General features: G+C 35.4%; 1 protein-coding gene across 4 annotated transcripts in view; it reads left to right on the top strand.

Moving 5' to 3' along the window:
- The window catches only part of FZD6 (frizzled class receptor 6), a 36,287-nt gene extending 27,296 nt beyond the window's left edge, over positions 1-8,991 (top strand). For 3 of the 4 annotated variants that reach the window (XM_068396857.1, XM_068396859.1, XM_068396858.1), the window contains exons 4-7: positions 1,442-2,459; positions 4,563-4,711; positions 6,059-6,487; positions 6,992-8,991. In XM_068396857.1, the coding sequence (XP_068252958.1) occupies positions 1,442-2,459; positions 4,563-4,711; positions 6,059-6,487; positions 6,992-7,148 (1,753 nt within the window). In that variant the 3' untranslated portion in view covers positions 7,149-8,991. Of the gene's footprint in view, positions 1-1,441; positions 2,460-4,562; positions 4,712-6,058; positions 6,488-6,763; positions 6,847-6,991 lie in introns of those variants that run through there. The other variant, XM_068396860.1, reaches the window with a different exon arrangement.
- The last annotated feature ends 3,830 nt before the right edge of the window (positions 8,992-12,821 follow it).

The raw sequence follows: 12,821 nt of genomic DNA, 5'->3' as shown, positions 1-12,821 counted from the left end.
CTGTGTAACAGTAGTGCCACTCAGCGCAGCAAATGTCTTCAAGAATTGTTTTGAAAAATTAGGATAATGACAAGCAAATCCAGTTATTTGATATACCTTCCAAATGACATTTTAAATCAAATTATATTTTGGCAGGAATCACTGCAGCTTTAAATTATTCTATTATTGCTAGCATTTACTGAAAATAAACTTGTTCTGTTCATATGTGGAATGATGTCTGCCCGCTAGCTGATACAGAGAAGCTATGTAATGCAGGATGTTCTTAAAACAGCAGCGATACTGCTGGAGCCTGTGGAAGAGGAGCTGGTGTGAGGATGGGCAGTAACTGGAATCCTGGGATTCACTCTTGTATTCGTACAGACATACATAAAGCCTGTTAAGACATGGGTGAATAAAGTTTGCGCTGTTCCCGTGCATGCTGGTGCAGCCCATGGTTAATGAAAGAATCTGCTACAGCACCAGTTTTCTTAGTGATTAGTCCGGATTTATTTGGACAGCATGATAATGCAGAGAAACAAAGAACTGAATGGCTTTTTAGCTCAAGCTGAGCTTGCAAACTGACATTGAGGGACTCATAATAGCATTTTGACAAAGAACATTTTGAGATAACAATCTTACTTTAAAAGCTAGAATGCTATACTTGTTCTTTTTATATATATGCTTACACTCAGAATGCATATAAATATAAATCCTATTTTGAGTAATGCTTACCTGTTTGAGATATACTTACATAATCTAGTTTAAAGATATGTCAAACACTGCTAATACTATATTGAACATATAAAAAGATCATATATTGTGCCCAATTAAACCCTTAAGCAATGGAGTCTTGAGCAATTTTTAAATGAACATTATGGAGCTAGAAAAAAATCTCCTAAAATAGTGATTATTTTTTACAATGCTTATCTTTTCTGCTTTTGTTTTTTTCCAGTTAGGTAGTTTTATTGTTGTCGACAATGAAATATCACTGTAACACAAAAAAATACAATAATAATCATATACTAGTTATCAGTTAATTCGAGATACTGTCAGCAGCCTTTGTTTGTTCCTTGACTGAAGCTTGCATTTTGACAAAGTCGTTTGCTGTCTCCAACAGTCTATTGTTATCCAGATTTAAAAAAAACTAACTACTGTAAATATTTTTATGTATATATGTAAAAGTTTAGTAGAATTTAAGACTCTAAAAGAACAATTGCAATTTGAGTACTGTTTCATAAGCAATAAAACAACAGTGAAATAGCTGTTTGAATAGTCTTCTAAACTGAATATGTTTGAAGTCTGTTTTTTAAAATGCCACCTGATTTTTTTCATGTAATGCACATTTTGCATTCTCTACAACATAGACAGGGCTGAGAACCAGACTTTTTTCATCTTTCTAAGAAATAATTATAGTTGAGAATGAGGGGTATTAAGATATTTCCTCTTCTGTTTATTTATGTAGACTAGTCAATTGTGATGAGACTGTTCCTGCTACTGCTGCTGTAACTGCAAACGTACATGGAACTTGGAAGACCCCAGGCCAGACCCGAAGGGATTATGGATTCTGGTGTCCACGACACCTACACACTACCAATGGACAAGGCTACAAATTTCTAGGAATTGATCAGTGTGCACCCCCATGTCCCAATATGTACTTCAAAAATTATGAATTGGATGTTGCAAAAAGCTTCATTGGAATAGTTTCAATCTTTTGTCTTTGTGCTACGCTTTTCACGTTCCTGACTTTTCTGATTGATGTTAAAAGGTTTAGGTACCCAGAGAGGCCAATCATATATTATTCTGTCTGTTACAGCATAGTCTCTCTAATGTACTTTATTGGATTTTTACTTGGGAACAAAACTGCCTGTAACGAGGCAGATGATAAGTTAGAAATTGGTGAAACAGTTGTTCTTGGCTCCCAGAACAAAGGCTGTACTGTGCTTTTCATGGTTTTGTATTTTTTCACTATGGCAGGAACTATATGGTGGGTGATTCTTACAATCACTTGGTTCCTTGCAGCGGGAAGAAAATGGAGCTGTGAAGCTATTGCACAAAAGGCCATGTGGTTCCATGCAGTTGCATGGGGAATACCTGGTTTTCTAACCATTATGCTCCTTGCAATGAACAAAGTTGAAGGGGATAACATCAGTGGAGTTTGTTTTGTGGGTCTCTACGATCTGGATGCCTCTCTGTACTTTGTGCTTTTGCCGTTGTGCCTTTGTGTTTTTTTTGGTCTTTCTCTTCTGTTAGCTGGTATTATTTCTTTAAATCATGTCCGGCAAGTCATACAGCATGATGGCAGAAACCAGGAGAAGCTAAAGAAATTTATGATCCGAATTGGAGTTTTTAGTGGGTTATACTTGGTGCCACTTGTAGCACTTCTTGGATGTTATGTCTATGAACTGGTGAACCGCAAAATCTGGGAAACGACTTGGGTATTTGACCACTGTGACCAGTACCATATTCCTTGTCCTTACCAGGTAAGTAACAGCTTCCTTTATAAATAATACTGGAAAGTTAATTAACAAAAACCCTTATGCATCACCATGTCTACTGTGCAATTAGTAAATTATTTTCACATTAAGTGGTCATTTCAAGAAATGCTGTGATTAGTTGCTTTTTAAGTCGAAATTGGTGGTATCATACTCTTGCTTTGAAGTTTTTCACTAATCAAATTGATAGCACTCAGCAATTAAATTCTAACTCACAGGTCTAAAGGAAAATGTATAATCTTTACAATATTTGAACTTCATGTTACAGATTGTGTTGGGGGGAGGATCATTCTTCACAGTATCTATTCCTAAAAGTAGTTGTGTTCAGTATTTGGCTGCTTAGCTCAGTATCAAAGTACCTAAGGTGAATTTTCATCAATTTCAGTTGAAACTGAAATAATGATTCTTGAAAATTGAGTCTAAATTGGATTTAAAATGTTGCTTATAACCATAGATTTAAAATCACTTTCATCTTTTTTTTTTCTTCAAAGTGTAGAACTGTAAAACACTTAAAATTACAAAACAAATTTCCAGTATATTTTTTCCACGATAGTTGTCACTTACAGGCTGATTTTCAGTAATGTGAAGAAATCTTTTTAAAAAAGACAGCAAACAAAAAAAAATAATGAAAAGAAAAAGAACAACCCAACAGCACTTTAAATTACAGATGTATTCGTATTTAACATCTGACTCTTAAAAAAAAAAAAAACAAAACCCAAAACCAAAACAGCTTCCTTGGAAAGGCTTTTAAAGTAAATCTGCCCATGTTCAGTACTCTGGATTAAATCTCTTCTAAGTACATAAAACTCCCTGCAATTGCAAGTAATTTGTGGTTTGTTTCTTTCCACTTAAGAACAAATATAAAAAGACACCATCACTAAAAGAAATGCAGGTGTCTCATGTCATCTTTCATTGCTTTGCGCTTACCATCTATGTTTTTACTGCAATAAACTATCATTAAAAAGGGGAATATAAACACAGGCATTATGGAATGATAAGGCTTGATCCTTCTACTTTCTTAAACATCTGCTATATCCTCTGCGTTGAAGTCAGTGTAAGCTGAGAGTAGCACAGCTCAGACTTGGTTATTTTTGCTTCCATTACTGTTCTTAACAAGTGCTCTTTGTCTTCAGTCAGTTTTGCACTGAGCTCTGTATCAACCTAAATGGTCCAAAATATACAAGGTTGAAAACAAGTCTTTTATGCCTTTTTAAAAAAAAAAACATTGTTTTGTAGTGCTGAAATATAACAGCTTGGCATAATAAGGCAGAAAGAGCGTGTATTCTCAGCCTTTAATTAACCTATTGGAAAGTGTAAATAGCAACAGGGAATGTTACACAAAGACATACTTAATGGGATCCGTCCCTATAACAAACAGCGTGTGCTAACTATGGAGTATCTTAAAGTGGTGTGCTCAGCCTTGGCTTACCTGAACTAGCTTGTGGACTTTTATTACATTGGCCACATCAAAACCAAATAAAAACAAAGTTCAGTTTAAATACCTAATGTTACCTGGCTAACAAAAATAGTGACTTTCATAGATGGGACTGGCAGATAAACCAGGTAATGTAAATTAAATTTGCAGCATGGGAGCAGAAGATAATGATCTCTTACTGAGTTAAATGTCTCAGCTCCTATGATCTTGTTCTGCAAATAGGTGGATTAATTTTGCAATAAACAGAAAACTACTGTGTAGCCCTGCAGCTCCCTGAAGATGCTGTCTAATCTGATTAACTCCCAACTCATCCACTTACTGTTTCTTTTAAGTTGAAGGGATAAATCTTATACATACAAACTATCTCTGAAGAACATGGTTACTAATACTATTACCCCCCCAAATTACCTTTCCTTTCAATTTAAAAGAAAAATATTTCCTTCTGACTAATCTCCTGTCTGTGTATTGAGCCGTAGACATTAACCATGTCTGACTTGACTGTACATGTCTAACATTTGTCTGCAGTACAAGCCTCAACAAAGAAAACCTATAAGGAGAAACTTTCTTTTGCACAGTTTGTTTATTTTCTGCATTTAAAAAATAAATCAACAAGTATATCTTCTTCTTTACATTTATTAAACTTCATTATCTTCTAGGCAAAGGCACTAGCAAGACCAGAAATATTTTTGTTTCTGATGAAATATTTGCTGACATTAATTGTTGGCATATCGCCAGTCTTCTGGGTGGGAAGTAAAAAGACCTGTTCTGAATGGGCCAATTTCTTCAACAGAAACCGCAAAAGAGAGTAAGAACAATTTTTACTCCTGTTTTTTAAAGTGTGTACTTTAAAATAAGTTGGATTTCAGACATGTTTCTTAATTATAGCTCGGGTAATCAAAATGTTGTCCTTAGGCCCTTTCTTTTTCAGAGTCTAAATGCCGCATATGAGCATCAGCAAAATTCCATTGGAGTCTGTGGAAGTTTTACATATGAAATGACTTTTTGACAACATTCTCAGAAGACAGAAAATACTTTCCTCTGCTGACTTGCTCTCTTCATAGAGCAGAAGACATATGTTGTGTTTAGCATTGGCTAATACATCTCTAGTTTCCAAATGAGGGAAGATAATTTCAGCCATCAACTTCAATCCTTTCATGTGTTCTGACTACTTTATTTGGCACAGTACTTATCTGTGTTTACTATCATGCAGTAATAACATCCTCTGCTTTTCTTCTCTGCCAGGCTTGTCTTATTTTAAAATTAATTTTCATTGAACCCTCCTTAGTATCACTTTTATTGTATTAATGTACTGTTCCTTATTTGTTTTCTGAAACAGAATAATTCAGTTTTGTTACTTAATTTTGGTAAATTTATGTCTATGGATTTAAACAGATTAAACCCCCCATGGCAGGGGCGTTGGAACTAGATGATCCTTAAGGTCCCTTCCAACACAAACCATTCTATGATTCTATGATAAATGTTGTCTCTGTTTCTTGTAGTTGTCATTTTTTCCATTCTTTTTTATTCCTTGATTATTTCTTTTTAGATTATCTGTGTTACTCATAAATTATACTGTGTCTTTAGATCTTTTTATTTCTTTGAATTTCCCAAGGCAGCAGTCCTTAAACTCCTTTCATTTTACATCTACATTCCTTGATGGTGAGCTTATAGCTTCATTTCCCTCTCCTCTCTTTTTCCATATCCTGTATAATTTTTCTTGATTCAGATGTTAACTGCTTTGAGCTATAAGAATTTAAAAATAATGAAGTCAATTTTATAATGCTTACCCTTTTTTTCACTTGAACGAGGTTTACTCTACCTAAAGTTAATTTGGTAATACAGCTGTTTATGAGCTAATCCTGCTTTCCTCTCTTAGACGATTAATCTACTGAAGTCATTGGATCTACTTTCAGAAGTAAGAAATGTAGAAATCTGCTTCGTTTAATTGTCCCACAGACATAATTACTTTGGAGCCATTATGATAAAATTTTTTTTCTCCTCTTTTCACATATTTTTTATCTCGCGTTCATTAACATCCAGCTCAGATTGCATCATTGGTTGCTATTCTTTCATGTTTTTGTGTATGAAGCTATATTACATTATATTCAAGGTTATCCTTTTCATTCAGTTTCATGCTTGTATTTTCTTTCAGTCCAATCAGTGAGAGTCGAAGAGTGCTGCAAGAATCATGCGAATTTTTCTTGAGGCACAATTCCAAAGTTAAACATAAAAAGAAGCACTACAAATCAACTTCACACAGATTGAAAGTCATTTCGAAGTCAATGGGGACTAGTACGGGTGGCACAACAAATCATGGAACTTCTGCAGTAGCAATCAGTAATCACGATTACTTAAGCCAAGAAACTGTTGCAGAAATTAAAACCTCTCCAGAGACATCTGAGAAAGAGACAGAGGCAGACGGAACATCAGCCCAAAGAGTTGGGGAAGGTGAAAACAGTGGAGATCAAATGTTACCTAGTTCTAAACTGACCGTGGATCAGGTGGAAAAGAGAAACAAAGCAGATAGCACCTGTGATATGAGTAGCTTGGCTGAGAGTATGAAGAGAGTTGGTGAAGGAAGGTAAGGTTCCTTAACTCAATATTTTACTTTTTTATGTATATTACCACTATTTTTGTAAGTTTTCTATGTTGTCTTTCTCTGAAGAATCAGTGTGCTCTCAGTATATAATTAACCCTCAGTAGCTGTCAAGAGTACTGTAATTCTTCCATGGCCATATGAAATAGTCTGTATCTTTAGCATATGGGCTATTTTATAATTTTTTTAGGATTCATCTTTTCCTTTGAAGCATTGAGTGTTGGAGCTTAGCTCATAGGATGTTTTTGTATTGCTGAACAGTGACCCTCAAGAAATCTCTGGCTGCAGTGCAATCATTTTGAGAGGTGACAAGTCTGAAGAAGGACAATGGTGACCCTAAGCTTAGAAAAGTATACAGAACTATATTGCATTCTCTTTAAAATATAGCTTAAGATATATTATAATTTTATTGCTGAAAATTTTTTTTTTCCAGTCTAACACACTGTGCTTAAATTTGACTCCCTGTGTTTTATTTTTCATTACTTACAGAATAACTCCTAAAAATGATTTTATTGAATCTCCTCTATTACAAAGGAGCTGTTCCCAAATACCTGATGTCTCACAGTCAGCGTCTGTATCACTACTTGTCTACTCAGCTTCAGACACCAGAAGAGAGTTGGATTCAGGAAATAGTTCAAACCCTTGAAAGACTGAAATTTTATATGAACATTTTCAGCGTATAAAACTGATACGAATTCTGTGTTACACTGGAAATAACAGATATTCTGTGCCTTATTAAAAAACACACGTATCTTGCTTTGCACTTAAAAAATGTAAGTTTTGTTGTGGGGACAGCTAGCAATAATGTACTATATTTAATCCTATTCAGGAATAATGGAAATTGAAGTTCTGTAGGACGTGGCTGGATTGACTAGCAGTAATTTAAGAAAAAGATGAGAGAAACAAATATTATTCCAAACATAAAGAATACTTTGTAATTAATTGCATTAAAATAATGCTTAGAAAGCACTGTTACTTTTCAAGGCATAAAAGTTACATCTGCATCTTTTGATATTTTTCAAAACTTGTTACTTTTTTTTTTACTGTGTCTTAAACAGCAGTATCACTTAAGGGATACACAAATTTATAAATACTCTCTAAATTATGTGTCATGATGGTATCAATTATAACACTGTTAAGGTAGCTTGTACACTGAAAATGAAAGGGAATCTGGAATTATAGTGATTTATTTTGTACATAAAAATGAATTTTGTAAATAACTGCAAGGTCAATATTGAGAACTACTGTTTTGTATGTATTGTACAAACTTGGTAAAGTTAACATGCTTCTGTTAGGTGTTACTAAAAAGTCAACGGTCCTGTTGTGATCAGACGAAGTTACTTAGTTCTGAGTAAAGGAGACTGTACCTTTATCTAGAACATGCAGGACACACTGTGCATTAGGGGCAAGACTGGTCAGACATCTGTGCATCCTCTTACAGGGATGATGCATTAGATGCAGCACTGCTTCAGAAAAATGCCTCTCGGAGCCCCTCCTGGTGTGGTGTTCCAGCGCATCGTACCAAAGAAGAAAACACATCAGCTCCCTGGGGGCATGGCGTCAGAATCTGATGTAGACGCTTTGGGTTTTTTTACTGAGCTGCAGTGAAAGTGTGTGTTTCACATTGTTTCTATGCAAGTAACTTAATTTTTTTAAAAATTCTGTAGAGAAATATCCTGCAGAAAATAAACTTTTGAGTTATTAATATACAGGCTTGTTTAACAATATATTTACGTAAAAGAAGACCTTAATACTTTTTCTACAAAGCTTAATTTTCTATATGCTACAGCAATATATTTTCTTTAAATCAAAAAGGCCTTAATACGTGCAGCCTTTCTTATGATAGGGTGGTTCTCAAAAGCAAGCACTACTGATATGGATAAGAATTTCATCATTTGGCTCTTAAGAAATCCTGGCTCCAGTGAAGTCAATGTGATTTATTATTTGAGATAATTTGGAGCTGGGATTTTGCTGTTTTCTAAACCTAAACATCAATGCATTTTGTGAGACTGATCATCATCTTGCATTTGATTACTAATAAGAATATTTCTCAATATTTTGATATTATGCAGTGAACTTACTGTGTTCCAACTTGGGCAGCATTCATAGTGATGCTTTGAACAATCTAGCAAAATTGCATGGTACAAAGGTCATGTAAATGCTGAATCAACAGGAACTACAGTTCTGATAAGCTGAAGTTGTTTTATCCATGGTGTATTAAAAATGGAATGTATTTACCTTTATAATACAGCATCTGCATTTTAGCATTTGTAATTATTGCCTTAAATAGGACATGCTATTTCTTTTATAATTTCCTCATTAAAAATATACAGAATTCTTGCTGCTGAGGAGGACAGTGAGAAAGATCTGAAAAATCTCCTGTGAAAATGCACACTAAGTACCCTTCATTCTTGTAGTCATGTTTGTAAACGGGTAACTTTGTACACGTGTTCGGTAGTTTTGTTATCACTGTCTTTGTTAGTAATAAAATACACGGTTGTATAATAAGAGCTTCTGAGTTGATATTTCTTATTAAATAGATGTAGCATGTTTGTTGCTCTATTACTGTAGTATTTTTGCACTTAAAACACTAATGTATTTTTTTCTTAGAGCTGTGTGAGGTAATAAGTATTGCAGTGTTTTTATCCCTCATGTGTAAGTGAGAAACTGGGACAGAACAATGCTGGGAATTGTTCACACAAACACGGAGAGTTAAGAAGGAATGAGAAACTGAACTAGTTCTTTCATCCTAATGTTTAGAGCATTCTTTCTTTCATGACCTCTAGTGAAAGACCTCCTTTAGATTACATAGAATATGTATTTCCACACTATGCTCTTGCTGCAACCTTCTTTAAAATGTTGATACACATTTTTAATTTATTTAATGTTACTTTCTTGTTTAGGTAGTTCGGAAAAAGTCGTGCTTTTGTGGTAACTGCTCTAAGAAAGATAAATACAAAGTAATTTTGAAGTTACAGCAATACCATGGGCTTAAAAATAGATACATTTTTGAAGAACTGTGAAATACTAAGCAGTAATCATAACATTCATTGGACGTGAAGTGCATCGGTGGTAGAATGTGACTGTAGCACTTAAGTGTTCCAGTGCTGCTGTACCAGAAATAACGCACAGAATGTGACTTCCCAAGGTGACCTTTATAGCTAAAGAGATTGTGATCCCTGGATGTTTTAACCGTGAAATACCCAAGCAGTAAGTGGGAAGTTAAACAGCTATTTGAATGCCCATAAAAATGCTGGGGGGAAAGAAACTGAAAGAAAAGCTGCCAGGGGAGGTTTAGATTGGGTATCAGGAAAAATTTCTTCACCAAAAGAGTTGTCAAGCATTGGCACAGGCTGCCCAGGGAAGTGGTGGAGTCACCATCCCTGGAGGTGTTTAAAAGATGAGTAGATGTGGTGCTTAGGGACGTGGTTTAGTGGTGGACTTGGCAGTGCTGGGTTAATGGTGGGACTAGATGATCTTGATGGTCTTTTCCAACCAAAATGGTTCTATGATTCTATGAAAAGAGGTGCAGAGATGAGTCAGGGTATGGAAGACTGCCTTACAGTGATGGACTATAGAGAAGCTCATAAACAGGTTCTCTAACAAAAGGGATTTGGGTTATTTGCTTTCATCTGTTATCCGACCAAAGTTAAAACTGAAAATAACAGTTCATATTAAAAGGGCTTTTCTTAAACTGTAAGAATAACTTCTTACTGGGACATCTGCATCAACTTAGATCATTTAATTGAGACTGGCTATCTTCTGAAAGATGCACTATAAACCCAACAATTTGAAAGATTGATACAGACATCGTAGTCTTGTTTTCTGCCTTTGCAGAAAGCTAGAATAAAGGATACTGACAACTTCTCCAAGCCTTAAAATGTGTGCCAAATAGTCTTTTACTTCTCTTTTTCTTAATGAATCTCTGTCATAAATCACTTCAAAGTATGCATTAAGCTGAGTTTTGAGGTTGCATAGAAAATCTTTCAAAGTACAAGATAAATTTAACATACTAAATCATATTTGATCTGTGACATAAACAGCACCTGAGATTACCACTACAGTAGTTTTATGGTGCATTTTGTGTATACTCTATTTTGCTGTCCTATTTTGCTATTTTTTTACTGAAAATTGGGATAAAATTTATCTAGAGTATAAAATAAAGCTATGCACATATTTGGAAAAAACAGTCCAAGTTTGCAAAACTAACACAGGATATGGAAAAAAAAAAATGGTATTTTGTTTCTATTTGTAACATTTGAAAGGTGCTCTTAGCAGATAAGAAAAATATCTGCAGTATTTAAAATATCTTTAAATCCTTTTGCTTTTTTAAACTTCAAAAAAACCCCAATTCAGGTATGGAGTACTAACAAGCCGAAGCATAATACTTTTTTCTTTGCTAATTGTTCAGCTGATTTACAGAGAATTGTTGATCCTTTTTCTTTACAGGATGCAGAGTATACTTCGTTTAAAGACTGTCGAATCTAGTTGATTTCAGAAGCTAAAAAAATATTTAAATATGAAAAGTTGAATGTTAATAAAAATAAGTTTAGCATTCTGCAAAGCACTGAAAAATGCAGTAGCTGAATAGGATGAGGAATCATGTTTCTCTTTGAAGTTTGACCACCCAGGCTCAATGTGCAATTTCAGAAGCCTGCACATCAAAGGAGAAAAGCTTCATCCCTCCCTTGACACTGGCCGCTTGTTGAATGGGTCTTTGAAGGTATCTGACCGCTCTCTGTTTGGCTGCGTTCACTGGTAAAGATCTCTGCCGGTATTAACCACTGGTATTCGCAGGAATTTAGATGGCTGGCACCAAAGGTATTATAGAGTCTCACAAGAATAAATGTTATTTCCTGTGCATTAACTTTTTTACATTTACTCTGTCACTCTTATTTTTGTCCCTTATCATACTTACCTTTTTTAATGGACTAGAGTTTAACTGTAATTAAAGAAGTTGGGCAACCTATACCACACCTTCATGCTGTCTGCTTTGTATTTCTAGAAGTGGAGCTCAGAGTATCTTTCTGATGTACATCTATGAAATCTGCTTCTGTATATTAACTGGATTTTACTTCCTATTAAAAAGTACTTGAGATGCAAAGTATAATTAAAAGATTAAAAACATGCCAGGACATTTATATCTGAGCTCTTCATTAATGCTTATTCCCTGTAGTTCAATTTTGTTCATCAAAACTAAATCCAAAATAAAAGTTTGCTTTATTTGAGGTCTTACCAGTTAAAATAATGGCAAACATGAGATACCTTTAAACGTACAAAGATCTACCTTCATTGAATGGTTCACAGCTGGTTTCTGAGCACAAACAGGAGCTGGAGAGGAGAATAGTTTCTGCAAGAGCTGTGTGGAAGAAAGCAGGATTTGTGGAAGGGAAGTGCTAAAAGGGCACTTGGTACTGGGCGTAGGTGAGCTGGAGGGACACTGATCTCCAGCCTAGAGAGTATACTCAGGTGTGGCAATATTGTCATGAGACAACATCAGGTGGTGTAAGTGGAGCGGGATACACTGGTATTTTAAGGCTCACTCTTGACATACAAGGTGAAGAGAAATAGCAAGAAGAAATTTGACTTCCATTAAGAAGGTTTGTAAGTTACAGAGGTGATGGTGGGATCATCAGACACAGCCACCAAAGGGATCTTAACAGGAAAAAGCATGTTCCATGTTGGTTGTGTATGAAGGATGACCAAGGTGTCTATATTTATATGACAATAATGTGCATCTGAGTTTATCTTCCTGATGTTCTGCCTGACCACATGAAACTGGACCAGAAGAAATTACATGGGTACAAAAATAAGACACTGTCTGATAAGGTCCTGGGGGAAATGATTAGTAAGTTAGTTAATTAGTTGATGGCTTAAACTAGCTGGGAAGCTGCATTCTCTCCAGACCCAGCTCTAGTAGTATCATACCTACTATCTGAGAGCGCATGCAAGTCTTGAATTACCCAGCTGAAGACAGAGGATTTGAGGATGCTGAAGCAGCTGAACAGGTTTCTTGGCACTGGATTTGAGTCACTGATGTTGCCTGCTGGACACAATCCTCTCTGGACTTGCTCTCTTTCTAGATTCCTACAGGTAGGGCTGTGATGCAGACATTTAACTAAAGAATGAGTGGATGCACTGCAGGGATTAACAATCCAGACATGTATCATTCCGTGGAACACGAAGAGATGCACTGACGGGTGTGACATGCCAGTGAGCGGATGAGATGCACGTGTGTTGGGCTGGCTGAAGTCAGGACTCACCATGGAAATTAATTGGAGCTATTTTTCTTAAAATGTGATTTTAGTAGGCAAGATCA

This window comes from Nyctibius grandis, chromosome 3, assembly GCF_013368605.1.
Source record: "Nyctibius grandis isolate bNycGra1 chromosome 3, bNycGra1.pri, whole genome shotgun sequence".
Lineage (NCBI taxonomy): Eukaryota > Metazoa > Chordata > Aves > Nyctibiiformes > Nyctibiidae > Nyctibius > Nyctibius grandis.
The sequence above is the reverse complement of the archived record's forward strand: the minus strand, read 5'-3'. Positions and strand labels throughout refer to the sequence as shown.